The following is a 19,810-nucleotide window of genomic DNA, read 5'->3' as shown; positions in this document are numbered from 1 at the left end:
TACAAGTACTTTCATTTATTTACAGTTTTTAAAGTACACAAATACAGTGGCAAATACAAATGAGAGAAAGTAAATCTTATTGAGGTGGTAGCTTAGATAATTACATAGGTGTTTGAGTGGCTGTTTGAGTGGCTGACCAAAAAGGCCACAAGTCAAAATCAAACAAATGGAGGAAATATGAAGTATGAAGGCTGAATTACAACAGGCCTTTTATGACAAAAGACATGGCATTAGACGGCAGCCATAGAAATACTCAGGCTGAGGACAAAAATGATTTAGATATCAAACCCCCCGTCCAAACACTAAATTGCTTTTATGAGTGAGCACATAACCGTAATTCATTCAATATCACCTTGAAAATGTATGAGTAATGTTTATTCAGTGCCTGTGCCTCCAAGGTTAGCCACATCGGTGCAGGACCATTCGATCTCGACATTGTCCACCTTTCATACGAAAAGTCTTTCACATTCAGTACAACTGCACCGCTGAAAGGCGGTGGTCGTTTAGAAGCGATCAACTTTTGGTCAAAGTTAAAAGTGTCTCGAGTCAGTCCTTGGTGGTGCGAGCAAGCATCTCTTCACGATCAATGATCCTGCACTTCATCTTAAGTGACTTTGTAAGGGGTGTACATGGTAATCAATACAAAAGAGCAGAATATACTGAGCATCCAATGATTGAACCCAGTAATTGCAGTTCAGCTCCTGCACCAACTTGAAAGGTCACTGTTTACACCCGACCCAAATGGATTTTTTAACAGAAAAAATGAAAAAAGTGAAAAAAATGTACACATCTATATTACAGGTATTTCACAGCTTAGAAATAATACAAATAACAAGGGAATGAAATTGTAGATCTGTACAGCAGTGAATGGACATCTGACAAAAGGTATCAAATGACACCCTTTATCCCTTTGTAAAGTGCACATTTTATATATATAGGACACTAGGAAGGGAAGAAGGGTTCATTTGAAGCTTAGCAAGAGAGCCCGTTGGTGAATAGACCAGAGGTATCTCTGACAGGGAGAGCCCCACTTCATAAATATACAACCTCCAGATCCAAACATAATGCAAAGAGTTGGTGTGTAAAGAATGGGCTCCGCTAGCCACAACTAATTCAGAACTTGACCAACCACAATTGTGGTCAAAACAGGTGGTGCAGTGCTAAAACATGCAAAGTAGATAGCTTTTAATACAAATGGCTATAGTTATTGAAGAGAGCCATCAGTGGCTGTAATCAATTCATTAAAAAAGAAAGAAAACTGGCTTGTGGTCAAATTAAAGTCCTCTGCAAAGACTTGAAACTGAAAAGCAAATGAAAAGCATCACACCAAACTAGCCATATGTAAAAAATGAAGTTTCTAAGTCCTTCTACTTGACCTTAAGCTGATGTATACTTTTTTGTGCTTCAATGTCGCACACTAAAAGTAGCCAATATACAAGTTCAAGCTGAAACACATTTTGAGCTTGTAGAGCAGCCATTTTTGGTGTGTGTGACCCTGGTGCACAACAAAGTATAAATCAAGCCTTACTGCAGAAAAAAAGAAAAGAAAAACTAAACAAAGCTATTTTATTGGTTCAGGCAATGTAGCAGAAGTGTAAAGTGAATTTATAAATGTAGCATCCCTATAGACAGGAGGAGGAGCCGTAGCCATGGCAATAACAGTTGTGTCGTCAGCCACTGTCGTCCTAAAAAGGACTGTTGAGTTGCCACGGTTGCCAAAAACTGACGCAGTCCGTTGAGGATTTCCTCAGGAATAAGAAACAGTCGAAAACACAAGGGGCAGTGTGGAGGGTTGTGCAAGTGTCTCCTGATAAACATGGACACGGGGAGAAGTGGTCCAGTAAAGTCAAAGACTCTTTACCGTAACGTGTGTCACCGTTAAGAGGGAGGGGTGACGTATTCACAGACAGAGAGAGGGAGAGCAAGGGAGACATTTTGAGAAAAGAGGAGAGAGGAAGAGCGAGAGCCTGTCAGACGCCGTCGCAGAGTCAGTGGCTGGCCTCCGGTTGGTAGCTGGAGCATTCATAGTGGTACGTTTTATTTATTATTAGTCGTCATAGAGAGCTGATTTGCTGCCGAGTGAGCGAGACTTGGTCCGCCAGGTGCAGGGTGGGGCTCATCGTGGAGCTACAGAGTGGAGACCACCAGGGGTCACGCCAGACACCATCTACAGCGCACACACAGAAGACAGATGGTCAACCAGTTGTACAGGACAACAATTCCATGCATGGTTCCTAAAGCCACCATCTGATGTAGATAATGTCTGTTCAATCTATTCTTCAAATCTAATCAAAATATAACTATGACTAGATTCCAAATCGTTGCATTACTTTACTTCTTCTTCAAGCTTCATTAACCACCTTATATAATTCATTGGCCAGCGTCCCAGAAGGGACTAAGCTTACTGGTAGTCCCATCTACACCTGATCTCTTAAGACGAAAATAGCCGACCTACACAAGCACACAAAGTTTCACATTGCGATGCGTTGTGAGCTTATAGATCTGCTTTTTTTAACTGAATGTTCGCCTATTATGACATGCTTATTAGAACAGGGAACCCTCATGTGGTTAACAAACTGAACATCCAAACAACATAATTCTCACTCTAATCTAATGCATAGCAACATGTCGGACCGCTCACAGGAAAGCAAGGCTATGCAGATAAAGCAAGCTTGAGAAAGCGATGATGGGTGAGTCAGATGCTAGTTTTGGTCTGTTCATGTACCTACATTAAAACACTTACACAAGGAAAAAAATACCTTTGCTTTAATATAAGGGTTAACCTGTGAAAGTGTCATGCCTTCAGCTGCAGGCATGGGACTTCAAAAAGAGTAGCGCAAAATCATGCAAGGATTGAATGCAAAAGCCAGGGGGGGGGGGGGGATCGCAAGAGGAGGTACACACACTTGACTGCACGTCCACTCACTAGGGCAAGGCTTGGGATCAGTGCTTTTTATAGGCTTTTGCAGCTAGGCTTGCATGCTGAGAGATGCAGCCTTAGGCAGGCATCAAACCAACAGTGCAAGCAAACAAGCCACAGACGTGGCGCAGCCGCAGAGTTGCCGCCACATTGGGAGAAGGTTGGTAAAGAGGGAGGTACAATCTAAAACTTTGATGCACTGTGATGCACCTTCCACTCCAGTTCCAAAGGGTGGTGGCTTTACAGCATAGAAAATATTCATCGTCTGACTGACTCAGAGTACTTGAATGAGACAGAGCCAGGCGTCGGTATGACAGGCAATGATGACACTATCACAAACATGGCAGGAAGAATGGTAATTGGTTTAAATTTGGCACACAAGATGAAGTGTAGCATTAAGCTCTACATTTTAGGATGTAGGTCTAGGATACAAACCCTCATTCAAAAACAGGAAGTCAGACTCAATGGTTGATGACTGACCCTGGAATATGCATCCCTAGCACTGATCAAACATTCATATATGTATCAGGTAAATTGACACCAGACTGGCAGTTAAGCATAAAGGAATGATATCACAACTTGAGGCTGAGTCAGTCAGAGTCACTTTGAGAACTGGAGTGGTACATCCTGGTGCCTCAGGGACGGGACTCACCCGGTGTGTGCTGCCGCCGTCACACAAGGACGTGGCGAGCGTCTACTTGGCGTGATGCTCGAAGGGAATGCTATTCTGAGGTTGGGGGGAGGGAGAGAGAAGGCTGTATACGTCAAAGTCAAAACCAACACCCGCTGCAACCCACTCCAGCAGATACCCGAAGAAGTCTGGCTTGTTATTGACACACTCGCTCTAACAGAAAACACAACTCTCCTGTGATAAATAATTACTGGGAGAGCTGGGAAAGCTCACTCATATTGTCTGGGGTAGAGCCCTGCACGGGAGTGTTTTATTAATCCCATTCCTTCCGTTTCACATAATTATTGCTGCGAGTACACACAGGGAAAACAAAAGGGGTATAGAACAGAGAATGACCGTCATGGGGAAAAGAAACGTCGGTAAAACACACTTCTCACAGACTACTAATAATTTAAAGGTGCGGCCACGTTCCCATTCCGTACCTGCGGGGTGCGCTCATGCACACGCTTTGGGAGCGTGCCTGAAGATGTCGCTTGGAGAGAGCTGAGACTCCACATACCTACGTTGTGTTGTCCAGCACAGTAGTGGAAATTACGTTCTCAGGCATATTCATAACTTGCATTGTATAAGCTCTGTATCCGTTTGTTTGCAAGAGGATGCGGGGGTTTTGCGGAGCCCACTGGTTTCATCTTGACCGCCTGTTCGTGGCATTACCGGTACTTAATTTGCTTATTTCATTCATTCAAAAGCAACATTGTATTTAAACATGACAGTAATATCGGGGCAAAATGGAAATGTATAATATAGAAGTTAATATCTCAATTAAAAATATATTAAATAGAATAACCTAATCTTGTTTACGCACACTCCTAATTGAGCCCTCACCGTTTCTTCATGAACAGTACTACCTATTTTGGTACACTGACTTTCCAGCATTATACAAAGAAAAACTCTCTTGAGACATTTACAGGTTTTTACTGTGACGACTAGATGATCATTTTATGAGGCATGTAGAAAGTCGCTTCCTTACAACGATCTCTGGTGGAGTAAAAACACCACATGGTTTATTTGAAGCTATACGATTAGGGGTTTTAAAGCTTCTTCTTTAATAGATTACCATAAAGCTTAAAGCACCGAGATTCCATTCTCTGTTGTCCTGAGTGTGTATACTATCATAAGGCTTAGCGTAAGATGTAATCCAAAGCGACCGAGCTGGGCCAGAGTCTTCCATATATTACATGTTTGTGGTCTTATTTCTGATGGTGTGACGCTATGGCAGAGGTCAGCTGATATAGGAAATGGGTGGGGCTTGTACCTGTGAGGTGGACATGCGGGAGGTGTCCTGCCGTCCTGTCAGGTCTGAAGACGACACGTTGACGGGAGCGCCCCGGTGCAGGCGCATGCTCACCTTCCTCTCCCGCTCCATACCGGACACTTGCCGAGGGGACGTGTTTGCTACATGACCAATGGATGGGGAGAGAGAGTTGTTTGCACATTTATCCCATTGAGGACTGGAACGCATCTGTGTCACCTTAGCTTTTAACCACTTTAACCATTATTTTTACTTTAGCAATTGAAAAAAAAAAAACAGATCTACAAGCTAATAGCACGGCACTCAGTGCCGCGCTATGACCTTGTAGATCTGGGGGGGCCTGGAAGTACATATTTTCAGACGGGGGTCGGTGGCCAATTACATATTATGTTTGGGGTTTTTGACATGCAAGTTTGAGAACCACTGATATAGAAACGGGTTTTTCAGAAAACGGTCAAGATTTAGAAGACATTTTGTCGAATCTGGTACTGATAGCAATCAGTATGCGAGTGTGAGGTGGGTGTGAGTGGGGACTGACCTGTGTGTGAGGTGAGTGTGAGTGGGAACTGACCTGTGTGTGAGGTGGGTGTGAGTGGGGACTGACCTGTGTGTGAGGTGAGTGTGAGTGGGGACTGAACTGAGTGTGAGGTGGGTGTGAGTAGGAACTGACCTGTGTGTGAGGTGAGTGTGAGTAGGAACTGACCTGTGTGTGAGGTGAGTGTGAGTGGGAACTGACCCGTGTGTGAGGTGAGTGTGAGTGGGGACTGACCTGTGTGTGAGGTGGGTGTGAGTGGGGACTGACCTGTGTGTGAGGTGGGTGTGAGTGGGGTGGCCGGTGCTCCCTCTTGTGTTCCGCGGGGCCGTCCTGACGCAGCGGGGAGTGCTCTGGCTCCGGGAGTCCTGCCGTGTCTCAGTCTGTCCTCTCTGTCCCTGCGGTCCCGTTCCGCCTCCTCTGCCGCACGATTGGCTCCCTAGAGGCATGAGTAGTTAGGATGAGACCGAAATCATACCACCAATGACACGGATGTAAGGAAAACAGATATGGCGCTGAAGGCAATTAACTGTATTCCTGTCACGTGCTATGTCGATTTTATTCGCTATCCAATGATTCAACAATGTGTTCAACATCATCTCAAAAACACAAATCCAGTGTACATGATGTCGCTATTGAATAATAACAGTACAAAATAAATAAATAATACAATGAAAAATCCTATGGACAATTTCTGTAGGCTAGCTAGCAAGCAGATGTTTTCTCAATAGTTTGGTCGTTTTGCAGGGCAGTGGTTACAAACATTAACCCATTCAGGACGGGAACCTTTTTTGGTGTTAAGCATTGTTATGAGCTTATTGTTATTATATAATACAATGAAACAGTCTATACTCACAAATTTGAGCATGTTCCAGTCAAACACGTAGTCATAAGAGAATCCCTGTCTGTGAAAAAGGTTCCTGAAGAGCTGCCTCAGATACGAATAGTCTGGTTTGTCATCAAAGCGCAGCGAACGACAGAAGTTCAGGTACGTGGCAAACTCAGCTGTGAAAAAGATAAGATCATATTAACTAATATAACAGATTACATGCACTATATAGTATACAGATATATTTATTGGCATTCTTTTTTTTTAGTAGAAGACAGTTGCAACAGAAAGATATGACACGGAACACGATTCCATAATCGGTTCAACACCAGGTAGTTGTGGCTCTCTCAACAAACACATATACAAGGAAATCACAGCACCAAAATATTGCACACAATGATGTCCAACATAAATCAGTACTCACAGGGGTATCCCTTACAGAGCACCTCAATGGGGGTTGACATTTTCTTCTCGCTAATGCGTTCGTACTTCTGCCTCTTGGTGGCAGCCTTGAGTCCTTGCCAGGGTAGAGATCCCAGATTGAAGTACATGAGGACATAGCCCAAAGATTCCAGATCATCACGCCTGGACTGCTCTTTAGAGGGGAAAACAAGAGAAAGGTCACACCCAGAACAAATGAAAACATCCGTTTGCTCTATACAGTACATATTATTATATGTTACAATATAAAGACCCTTTTTTAGCCAGGGCGCCTGATGGAGGGGAAAGGAACTGGTTGGAATAACGTGTTCCTTCCACGCGCTACGTCCAACCAGGGAAACTCCCCCCTGTCAGGTGTAAAGGAGCAACTTGGACACTCAAGCATGAAGGAAGCATGAGTTAAGTCTGTTGCTCTCCCCAGGTTGGCGGAGGGTGTGTAGAGCCCAGGATCACATTAGATGATTGACACAGGGGTGAAAAATGAGTTACAAAAAACCGTGGGATAAAACAATATATATATAAAAAATTAAAAAAAACTTTTATCTCCCTATACAGAATATATACATACGAACGTTTGTATTTTATTTTGTAAATAGCCCTATTTTATACTTGTATGACATTGTATACATTGTATGACGCCTAAAAGCAGTGAAAATATCTGATACAAGCTCAAAGCTCACAATGTATCGCATCTGTCATTATATAAACTATAGAGCTATTTAACACTTATTTTAACTAAAGAATATCACTTTTCACGTTTTATAAATATTTAAACATTAAAAAGTATTATATCCTTTGTGTGTGGAGTTTGCATGTTCTCCCCGTGTCCCCTAGGCCTAGGGTAGGTACCCTCACAAAAAACATGCAGTAATCCTGGTCTCTAAACTGCCTCCCCCTGGCCAGCCGGGGCGCCTGATTGAGGTGAAAGGAACTGGTTGGAATAACGTGTTCCTTCCACGCGATACGTCCAACCAGGGAAACTCCCTCTGTCAGGTGTAAAGGAGCAACTTGGACACCCAGGCATGAAGGAAGCATGAGTTCAAGTCCGTTGCTCTCCCCATGGGCCCCACATATGGGGACTAGGTTGGCAGAGGGTGTGTAGAGCCCAGGATCACATTAGATAATTGACACAGGGGTGAAAACTGGTTTATAAAATCGTGGGATAAAAAGTATAGAAAAAAAAAGTATTATTATATATTATAAAAGAGCATGTGAGTATATTCATATAATAATATCCATATAATATTCCTTTTTCTGTTTCCTAAAAAGTTATTGTTTTGGAGATACAAGGTAGGTTTCTGCCCGATAGACAGCTTGCCATCCATCAATCAAGTGCATGTGTGTACCACTACCAACTTAGTACCAAGAAAGTGACATTTGGTTCAGCAAACCAAGTTATTATTAGGGGAGTTGTCAGAGTCCCAAACACTTCATATCAGAGCAATTATGTGTACTGCTCACATCAGGCATCTTTCTCCCCGAGTTTGCATGTCAATCATCACGGTTTGATGTAAAACAACAAGGTGGACAATAAGCCAAAGTTATAATATGCTGAAGCATAATTTAAGTGTGCCGTCAGTGAACATGGATTCAGCATTAACTACAATTGGGACAGGAAGAAGTGGTCAATAAAAAGATTGCTTTATAAGTTATTTAGACTGACATCACCCAGGCGTTTCCCTGGCAAGCACCAGGAGAGGACAGTCACTGAGGCAAAAACAACTTGCTCTCCCTGCAGTTTTAAAGCAACCACTCAAAGCTAGGTCAGACAGGCACAAAGCAATGACCAAACTAAGTCGTGGGTGGCGTTTATAGCAAAATAATAATTATAAATGTGTATAGGCCTATACATTGCATATGAAAGAAAAGCTGTTTATTTAGGCCAGGGTATTTCAACTAATTGTGAGCAAGGGACCACCATCCTGACTATAAATCAACTTGGGAGCAACTGATGTGTCAGGTGGTGGGTTTTTCTTGAGCTACACAGTCTGTCCACCACTTGTCTGTAGTGGCCGACATAGAAAAAGAAGACTTATTCTTCAGGTATGCAGATGAGGAAAAACAACTATCACAGAGATACGCAGTTCCAAAGGGGGGGGGGGGGGGGGAGGAACACTTTCAGCCTGACAAGTGACAACTCATCCAGAACATCACATCTTGACAGAGTTTGTGGATCTTAATGAGCTGATCCTCTTCTGTAGTAGTCCTCAAATGACAACTGATAATGAGGGTAGTCCTTTTGACTAGTTATCTTAATAAAGTTTATTTTATTTGTTCTGTTGTGTAAAGTGACTTTGAGTGTCAAGAAAAGTGCTTTGGATGCATTATTATTAATGCGCAACCAACTATAAATTAGACTTGAGTGTGTTCCGTCTTACCAATCCCCAGGTGTGTGTTGATGGAGGCGTAGCGGGCTGTGCCCGTCAGGTTCTTGTTCTCGCGGTAGGGGATGTGCTGGTGTGTGCGTGCGTCACGGTATTTCTTGGCCAGGCCAAAGTCAATGATATAAACCAGGTTGCCCTTCTTGCCCAAGCCCATCAGGAAATTGTCTGGCTTCACGTCTCTGTGGATGAAGTTCTTCGAGTGGATGTACTCTATCCTGCTGATCTGTAGTGCAGAGAAGGAGAACCGGAAGGAAAGTAGGTCATTACGCAAAGTTGAAGCTGATATGACAGCCGTTATACGAATCAGAGGCTGTGGGGACATCTCTGTAACGGTAATCGGCTACTCGTTCACTTCAAGTAACGAAATGAGACAAAATATATATATATGGAGAGAGGCAGACAGATAATAGAGAGGCAGAGAGATATAGAGAAAAAAATGCTCTCTATTATGGAGCATTAATCAGTGTGTAATCATGTAAAAAGGTGTGACCAGGAATCGATGTCTCACCATCTGATCAGCCAGCAGCAGTACTGTCTTAAGGCTGAACTTGCGGGAACAGAAGTTGAACAAGTCTTCCAAACTGGGCCCCAACAGCTCCATCACCATCACGTTGTAGTCCCCCTCTGCACCGCACCACTTTATCGTTGGGATTCCCACTGCACAGAAAGAAGAAAAATGCCATTAATTGCCTGCCTGACACATGGAAAAGAAACTAATTAATTGCCTGCCTGACACATGGAAAAGAAACTAAGACCAAAGTAGTAAGATTTCACCTCAATGAAAATAGCTATGCCAGCCCATAAGTAATTGATCTTGTTTTATGATTAACCCATTTAGACAGGGAACCACTATACATACATTACATGTAACTATAACTTTCAATCAGGGAACAGCCCCTTCTGGGGTTCCCAACATACAGTAGCAACATATATATTTTTGATTTTTGAGGTTTAGAAAACATTGGTCAGGATTTAGAAGGCGTTTTAGTATCAGCCTCAGGTCTAAATGGGGTAAATGCCGTGATTCAATGATGTTATAATAACGCGGCCGTACTGTACCAAGGCCAAGGAAGAATGTGTTGAACTTGTTGGCATATTACGCAGATAATGAAGGGGCTGCGCCGGCAGGGTATCCACCTCGAATCTAATGAATCTCAATCAATGCATTGAAAACCAATGTCAAACCAATCTATTAACTCACTAGCATTAAAAGCAAATTTATACTTTACACAATAAACATTTAGAATGTTTATTTTATCTCTTGTGAGGGAGTAGCCAATTGATTAGCAGTTAAGAGGCAATGTGCATTCAAATATTAGATCAAAATGCAAAATGCAAAATAGAAACATTAATGGAGTCTACCCAAAACTCTAGTGGTATACCTTGCTGACACTAACACACAGTCTGCATTGGTCAGACTAATGATGTCGTGTTCATGGCAAACCTTCCAAGCACTTAAAAACAAAGTGGTGTGTTTTTAACTAAAAACACTCCACTGTTTATACTGCAGCTCACACCAATTGAAATTGAATCACTGGAGCATAGTTGGCTTTAACCCATTCCCACCCGGACAACATGGTTTCCAGTTGAGCAAGTGGCTTGACCCACGTGAGTGACTCATGGCAATTTTCAGGCACCAGTTGTGAGCCGATTCAATGTTCCAGTCAGTCCATTTCTTTCAGCCTGCTGGGTGACGCATGTGGATCACCGGCTGACCCAGCAATGTGTGCATCACATTTACATTGGAGAAGGAAAACAAGGAGGGTGGAATGAATGTTTGAAGAAAAAAAATAATTCAAGTACTTTCAAATACAATTTACTGTTGCACTTGTAACATTTTACATTACAGATTTTTCAGAACTATGAGGGCAGTGTAAAAAGAATAAAACAATCCTTCATTAATCGTAATCAAGGCAAAAGTTTAAAATAGTCGACTCGTGATACTAATTAAGTGATATAAAGCAGTGCCATATATATATATATATATATATATATGGCGATATTTATCACCAGATCGCCCACCCCTACACAAATGCAGGAAATAAGATAGTAACCTATGTGCAATCAGGAAGAGAGCTTTCAAAGTGTGGTGATGTGATGCCTCACCTCCTCCCTGCATCATCTTGTAGATCTTGCTCTCGATGTGGAGTTGGGGGTGCTTGGTCTTCACACATTCCAGCTTGATGGCCACTTCTTCACCCACTGAAATATCCGTGCCTATGGGAGAGGAGACAACTTCATTTATGAATATCCAGAGATCAGGGGTTGACACTAAGGTCTCAGACGAAAATTGTGATTGGCCGGATTGTGATGATGCATGATGATGTATAACAACAAGAGCACCCCTCACTTCACACAGGTGTGATTTTTAACTTGATTAACGGGATATTTGCGATACAAAATGTCATACCTCATTTGTTATAACAAATACCTGCATATCTATGAGTATGAATAAGACTAAGGGCTCTATTTTAGAGCCGAATAAAAGTTGGTTCGGCGCTGTAGACCCTACAATTTGAGGTTCGGGGGGGGGGGGGGGGGGGCGGGTACCGTCCTAAAGTCGGCTCTTCGGTGCTACTGAACATTTCTGACGAGCCGAAATCATTTCGGCACTACAGCGCCGAAACAGCGGTAAAATAGGAGTATGAATCGGCCCTAAGGGTTCACACTATTTTTGAGGGGCGCTAGCCCTTCCTTTATTCAGCTATTCTCGTCTTACAAACATTAAATTCTCATTGCCAATAAATGGAGAATTTATGTATGTAGATTAAATTCCCATCGACAATGAATGATGATGTACGATGAGAAGAGCACCCCTCACTTTTTTATTTTATATTTGTTTTATTAGTGTACAATCAGTGTAAACGGCACTTTATAGGTAAAAAGTGCTCGGGCAATCAAGTGCTCTTAGTTCCACTCTGGTTTTGGTCAATATTAAGTAGTTCCGGTCATTTTGTGGGGGGCACTGGGGCCACACAGTAAAAGTAAATGAATCCACAAAACTAACGTCATTTATATTGTTGACCTATTTCCAATGGACACAAAAAACTGTTCCGTGTGGTCAAATGAACAAAAGTTGCACTAATATTTTAGAAATAAGTCAACAATACAAATTACATTAGTTTTGTGGATTCATTTACTTTTACTGCATGGCCCCAGTGCCCCACACAAATTGACAAGAACCACTTAATATTTCACCAAAACCAGAGCAGAACTCCCACCATGGGACTCAGGCAATCAATCAATACAGTTGCAACCACTATATTATTGGCAAGTATTTCATACAGCTTAAGTTAAAAAAAATCTGAACTATCCCTTTAAGTTTGTCAGAGCTATGAGCATGGATGTGTGACAGCAATGGAACTATGAGTAAGTGAGAAGGCCTATTCAACCATTTTGCTGGACAAAAATACAAGTTAAATTTTTCCTTGAGAGAGTACTTTCTTTTCCACACTGTACAGCAAAACAGAATGGCATGGAACGGTGAGAGTGACTGAGCAAGTCCAGGCCCATCCTAGCCAAGAAGCAGCAATAAAAACAATGCAGGAAGCCAACTTCCACAGCCAGAGCCTTGGACTGCAGAAAGGCCAGAATATACTGTATGGTTTCAGTTTCACGCCATAGGAACAGACCATTGCATTACATAAGTCTGAAGCTTGAGTGTAAACAGGCACCTCTGGGCTACTTGTGCTTCAGGACAGCGAAGCGACCAGGATCAGTGAGTTGAGTGATTTGACTATTTGCATGAACACTTCAGTTGAAAATATGTCATTTTCATTATGCAAAAGGGTTATCATGCAAAAAAGTATCATTAATTTTGCCTTTACTCACTAGATCAGGGCTACTCAACGTAAGATGGCTCAGGGGCCACTCAGCGAAATACCAAGAGTCCAAAGGCTGCAAGCCCAAATAACGTTGGTTCTATATTGGATTTCTTTGGCAGTGATTTTCTAACACACTACGAGTATGGTAGTCTAAAAATTGAGGAAACAAAACGACTTACATTTCCATCTAGGAAAGGCCAAACCTCATTGAACAAAATTATTGTTATGACATGGAATGATTAATAATGAAATTAAGTGACAAAATGAGGCTTTTATTCACAAAATGTGAAGAGAACATGAACAGATTACTATACTGTTGCAAATAAATCAAATATCAGAGGTAGACCAAGAGGCCAATACTACTGAAATTAATAAGCCATATCAGTCTTATGGACCGATACAAATAACATACCTATACATTTAATACAGTTTTGGAAACAAACATATTTTTCCTAATTAATGGGTTCAGTCTCTCTGGACATAAATTATTCCAAATCAAGAAACAGGCTTCATTCACCAAATGTGAATAGTAAAAGTGCAACAAATAACAATGTAACAATTGTAGCAATAAGAAAAAAGGTAAAATACTCAAATTAAATATAGGCCTATACTTGAAAACATCTGCCTACAGCTGGCTTGACAAACACAACAGAGAATCATGAATATCTTCCGGTGACATTCAGTCACACTTTACTTTACTAATTACTGTATACAAATGAAAAAAATAGTTTCATAAATCAGTTAAATCAGGTTTGATTTGAGCGACATCTGTTAAAGAGGAGGCAGGAGAGAGACGACATACATCGGGGACGGTAAACAGTAAATGTCACAACTACGTGATGACGAGAGAGAGAGAGAACAAAAATATGTTTTATTGGTATGACCATGACGGGCCGCACAGACATGTTGCAGGGGACGCATGCGGCCCATGGGCCGTGGGTTGAGTAGCGCTGCACTAGATAGATACATACAGATTACCACTACACTGTACTTGAGCGTTTGTTGACAACAGAAGCATGTTGAAGATGCATGAATAATGTGTCGGCTTGTGACTTGCTATGCAAAGACAGACACTACCAGGCAGCTAGTTGCAGTTTTTGACGGACTGCCATCTCCTGAAAATACACTTGACACCTCCATGCAGAAATACACTCCACAATCAACTGCTGGCTGCGTGATTCATTACGCTTCATATACATGTGCATAGAGTTACATAAACTGTGTGTGTCTACATTAGTGCAAGGTAGGGGGAATTATAATAAACTGGAGCTTCCCTTCACCTGTTGTGTGTGTGTGTGTGTGTGTGTGTGTGTGTGTGTGTGTGTGTGTGTGTTTACTGTGTTAGTGTTACTATGCAACCTAAGCCATACACGACACCACCTCAGAGGACTGAAACACACTTTTCAGTGCTTATTATGATGCTATTGAGGGAATAGTGACACTTTGTGTCAAGATTAAATAATTACTATATAATAATAATATAATCCCAGAGGGTTCATTCAGGAACCAAAGTTACAACAACAGCAAAGAAAAGTTGAATACATACAAACTACAAAGACAATTCAACATGAATTATCTGCAACATCGAAAATACAGATTATAAAAACTAGCCATGGATGCAGAATATCAACGAGTCCAAACTGAGAGAAAGTGTCTTGAAGGAGTAGGCCTTCTTAATGTTTCCAGTATGTTTCAAATGCAGACCCTGGCCTGTTATGCAACATGCTTTAAAGCAGGGATAGATCTCCCTCTATAAAACTAAGTATGTGTAGTGTGTGACGACTGTATTTCTGGGCTGGAGTGAAACCCCAGGGCGCAAGGTGGGGTGAATGACCTTATGAAAACCACATGTGCGCTATTGCCAAGGGCTTAGAAACCTCCACACAGACGCCCTGTACGACTGGGGTTGGCTGGGGGTCGAGACTCGAGCCCATTACACATTGTCACCATTTGAAAGAACAAGCCTAAGGATTTCTGATTACCACTACACGTTTCACATAATAGAGAGACATAATGCTTCTCTCATGTTATCCCAGTGACAGTAGCACACTATATGAATGACACAGTACACAGTGTACCATTGGGACAGGGACACTCACTAGAAAACATGCACAAACACACAGCTTTGTCAGTTGAGCATTGTTAACCCGTCTTCAGACTCAACACATGACAGATGGATATCACTTAAAGTTTTGGTGCCCAATGTACATAACAAGCCATTTTGTTCATCAGAAGTTGCTCCGTAACACAGGCAGATGAAATAAGATGATAAGCAGTGTAGTGGAGACTATTTCCCCCTGTAAGTCCATAATCAGATACTCATCTCCAGTTTTCCATATCAACTTGGAAAAAAAAACATAGGAAAAGGGTAACTGATCTCGACTTAAAACTCCATAAACTGGAAGGGCCAGGACAACCAATTCTTTTTGGCACAAACACACCATTGAACATAAAAGCAATACAAATGTAATGTCATCAGTGAAAAATGACAAGCATCTGACAAGCCAACTGTGTTAGACAATAAATGGGAATTGGAAAACTGGTTCACTGTTTTTCCTGCAATATGGGTAGCTAAGCTGTTATAGCCAGGAGGACAGAACGTTACTGCTGGGCTGGCTAGTGGCTAGCTAATGTTATCTCATGCCCAGCCCTTCAGCATTGGAATTAGTTGACAGATGGAAGGAACCAGGCTACTGTAAAACTATTGGCAAACAACTGGTGGGTCTTAAATCTCTGCCTCCCTGAGTCCCTAGATTTATAGTATTCACACTAGCCAAACTGTAACCTATGTGGTGTCTTACTTAGTAACAATTAAGATAACAGTCTTTTTTGTCAACGTGCTCAGTACATAAAGTTGTTTAGATCTCGTTTATGACAAATGTCTGCCTCCTCCATTGGTGTCAGACTGTCATATTGGCTGTCGTATCACATAACTTGAGGTTTATCGCACAGGACTTCGTGGCACAGGAAAGTCAATTTTAAGAATTGACATTTCAACTGGACTTTTAAATTCTTTGAGAAATCTGCGTTAGTAATTGCTGTGGTGTTAATTTAGACAAAGGGAAATTGTGCAACGTTTCACGGTATTATAAACATTCCATGGAACGTTTACAACTACAAACAATCAACATCCCTTTCTTCCCCCAGCTTTGTCCAGCTGCGTTGCTGTCAGACAGTTGACATACTTGGTATGATTGACAGCTGAGAGCCATTTTATTCTAGTGACAGTTTTATCACAGCATTGACAGACTAATCCCATCGGTTAACCTTTAACTATCATACCAAACCAACATTTAATTTCTGGCTTGGCATTGGCAGCTAGCTAGCAGCTAAATGGGCTATAGTGGTTAGCTAACTAGTACTAGAAAGATGACATTAGCTAGCTAGCGGAACGTCATTGAGATTAGGTGATCTAAGCTTGCTATATTAGCTATAATAATACAACAACACTCGCATAAAATCTGGACTAGAAATAATTTTATGAAATGTTATTTACTCACCCAAATAAATGTCTCCAAAAGAACCACTTCCGATTTTTCTGCCCAGTCTGTATCGGTTCCCCACTCTCAGTTCCATTTTGCTGTTTTTGGCTAACGTTACTTAGCCTTTCGTTTATCTCTGTTAACCGGCGTCACCTCGTCGTAAAATAACAATGATACACGTTTTACTGTTGTTAATGTGGACAGAGTAAACAAATATTTCACCTCCCTTTACTGGTGCACTCCCCCTTCTCCCAGAACCCCAACCAGATTCAGTTCCTTCCGTGACAATCCAACTTTCACCATCCCTTTTTTATCTCCTCAATCTTCAAATTGCTACAATATTGGTATTGTCCGAAAGCTCTGAATGTGAAGTTTATGCTCTCAATGTTTCGGGAGTCATAATTCCCCGAATAGCGCAGGATGGAGACGGATTTACTGCGAGTTTTTCTCCTGAAATCGTCCGCTTCTTCAGCTCTCCACTGTTGTAGGATTTCTGCTGCTCCACTGTGAGAGCTGTCATAGGCTGGTGACGACACTTCCCGTAGCAACCGCACGCAGATCGCAAAGGGCAATGATTTGGACAATTAAATGTTATATTGTGACAGGGCATTTTGTTATAGGCCATTGATGCATTTATTTTAAAATAATTAAATGGGTTTATAAAATCATATTGGATTTGCCTTGCACTTGCCAGCCCATAGAGCCCCATTGTGACATGTTGACTACACCAAGGTTTTATGTTAGAAATGTTGAGTATAGGTCCCCAGCATTTATAAACTGTCAGATGCTAACTTGCATATGTTGAGCAATTTTCATAATTGGCATAATATGGATTTTGTTATATATGTTATATGCAAGTTAGAATCCTATCCGGCAGTTTCTACATGCTAGGGACCCATACTCAACATTTCTAACATAAAGCTTTGGTGTACTCAACATGCTTGGGTTCACATTCTGGCAAGTGGACTATTAAGGAATATGATGACAAATAATTCTATTCAGGCATGATGACATGTTCCATTCTGTCACTTGGAAAGAATGTGACAAACTCGAGAACTGGAAATGCCACACTGAATAAACGACAACAGATACCATTGCAAAGCATTTGTATGAACAATGGTGTTGAAAAAGACAAAAACAAAAGAAGTCTTGGTAAAAACATAACCAAACCAAACATACTCTCCACCAGGCCCAAAATGTGTGTGTGTGTGTGTGTGTGTGTGTGTGTGTGTGTGTGTGTGTGTGTGTGTGTGTGTGTGTGTGTGTGTGTGTGCGCACGTGTGCGTGTGAGAGAGAGTCTCAGAAAGAGAGAGATCTTATACACGTAGACACAGTCTGAGATTATAGATGTTACTGTCCTGTAATTTCTCTAATGCTGTGTTCCTGCCTAGTATTTCTTTTCCAGTCAAAGTACTAAAAATATACATGATCAAACGAGGGAGAGGAATTCATCCATGAACCAATAATGCAGAGACAAGCTTTAGCTTTTTTTAGCTTTTTTTTATCATCCTCCAAAACCAAAATGTTGGCTTTTGTGTTTGTATAAAGGACTCTGACAGTGTAAGAAGGGATCAGGATTGCAATGTGTCTTTGCTCTGGCTGGATGGGATAGTTTTAGTCTTTTAGAGCAGTGTAGAATGTAGAAATAGGTAGAAATGTAGAAATGGGTTTATTCAGCATCTTTCAATCAACACCCCCATGCTCAATCCCTCTTCATCACCTCTCCCCGTCTCCCTCTGCCATGCAAACAGTTCTATAGGGAAGTAGGCCACGCTGCATTGCAAGTTTACCCTTACACATTATATGAAGGGATGTATCTTAGATAAAAGAGTTGCAATGGCCATGGCATATGTCAGGACCAGAGTGAGTCATGTTCAGTTCAAGTTATTGCTATATCAAGCAATTAAACTGAATAAGTCAGTTACTACGTCATGCACACCTATAATAATTTTGCTTAAATTGTGGTGCGACTTGGATATAAGTGCAGACGTGAAGTGGAGAAAGAGAGAGAGAGAGAGAGAATATCCTCTCTCCTGTTTAATGTGTGTCAGTGATTCAAAGCTCTCGGAGCCACGCCTTCTAATCCAAACAAGCTCTTGTGATTTTTCTGATTGGTCACATATGAGCCAATCACTGGAGCGTTCCGACTACTCACATGGCAGCCTGTTGTTGTTTAGATTGGGTAATCGGCTCTGTCTGCACGTGTTGGACCATGCTCTGTGTAGTGTATAGTAGAACATGAGGAGGGGCATGAGGGAAAAACCTCGAAAAGAAGTAGAGTAGAAGAAGTTAAGAACATAAGAGTAATGTTTGAATCTCCGGGCTCATGGCTAGCTTTATTGTCTCCACCAGGCCGAAGGCATGGGGAGAGAGTATGTTTTGCACTCCGTCCGTCCGTGTGTCCGTCCGTCCTTCTGTGAACAGCTAATCTCCGGCACCATTAACCTGGTCGATGCCAAATTTTGCACACACACTCCCTGGATGCCAATGATGAACCTCTGCCCCAAAATGCCTCAAATCATCCAATTGCCAGATTCAATGGTGTATGAACAAATGGCACCCTTTTCACATCGGCCTATTATAACGCCACCAGGAGGCCACAACCTGACCTGGTGGAGACCTGTGCCCAGATGGGGCACTTTTTCTAGTTAAAAAATCAGACATGAACCGTTTAGCGTGTTGGTAAAACAAACAAAAGCGTTATTGTGATATAATTCAGAATCAGACAAGTGCACAAAACTAATCCAACACACATTAGGACAATATGTGATAACAGCTGGCTGAATATGAAGGAGGTGTTTGTCTCTCTCTCTCTCTCTCTCTCTCTCTGTCCCTCTCTCCCATCAAAACAATACTGGTGCAAACCAAGTAGCCTGTTAAGAAAGAAATCAGGGAGGGTGTGTGACCTGAATGCTACCCCAATCAGCATCAGCTGCAGGGGTCAATAGTTCGTGCTCAGACACACACACACACACACACACACACACACACACACACACACACACACACACACACACAGTCACTCTTGTGACTGCTCAAAAATGAAGAGGGCTTATGTAAACTATTGTCTCTATGCCAAACTGAATTAGACGCCAACGTGGTTTTCACATTATTTACAAAAACGGACTCACGGCTCAAGCCTGCAGAGAGTGCAACCCGAACACATGTATTAGCAGTCTTTGTTATTATTAAAACTTTTGCTTGTTGGAAACATTCAGTGAACATGCTGCTTTTGAGCTGTAGCCCTATTCCGTTTGGTGTGTGCAGATGCTCGGCAGTCCGCAGTGCTGAGCACAGGGGAAGCATTCATCTGACCTCGCTTGGCTGCCACATTAGGCCTGGAGAATTAGACTGAACCACAGGAGACCATTCTAATGTCCAAATCTCCAGTGGTCCCAATAAGGAGTGGCTTCAAGTTCTCTCTCACAAGCAGCTGCAAAGTACATTGACTAGTA

At 41.9% G+C, this 19,810-nt stretch overlaps 1 protein-coding gene across 5 annotated transcripts; it reads right to left on the bottom strand.

The window, feature by feature from the left end:
• On the bottom strand, positions 1–16,838 carry LOC308333316 (casein kinase I). 5 transcript variants are annotated; one of them, XM_080789636.1, is made up of 10 exons: positions 16,374–16,838; positions 11,156–11,266; positions 9,558–9,706; positions 9,044–9,272; positions 6,649–6,819; positions 6,252–6,400; positions 5,666–5,834; positions 4,867–5,006; positions 3,573–3,647; positions 1–2,167 (listed from the first exon to the last, which is right to left on the bottom strand). In XM_080789636.1, exons 1-9 carry the CDS (start codon positions 16,447–16,449, stop codon positions 3,615–3,617), a joined length of 1,227 nt encoding a protein of 408 aa, XP_080645762.1. In that variant the 5' UTR covers positions 16,450–16,838; the 3' UTR covers positions 1–2,167; positions 3,573–3,614. The 5 variants fall into 5 exon arrangements, with proteins under 5 accessions (XP_080645762.1, XP_080645760.1, XP_080645761.1 ...); XM_080789634.1 differs by having other exon boundaries at positions 3,573–3,642; XM_080789635.1 differs by lacking the exon at positions 3,573–3,647.
• Between the last annotated feature and the right edge of the window lie 2,972 nt (positions 16,839–19,810).

Source organism: Protomyctophum bolini (genome assembly GCF_963924005.1).
Source record: "Protomyctophum bolini genome assembly, chromosome: 18".
NCBI lineage: Eukaryota > Metazoa > Chordata > Actinopteri > Myctophiformes > Myctophidae > Protomyctophum > Protomyctophum bolini.
Note: the sequence above shows the minus strand (reverse complement) of the source record. Positions and strands in the feature narration are given on the sequence as shown.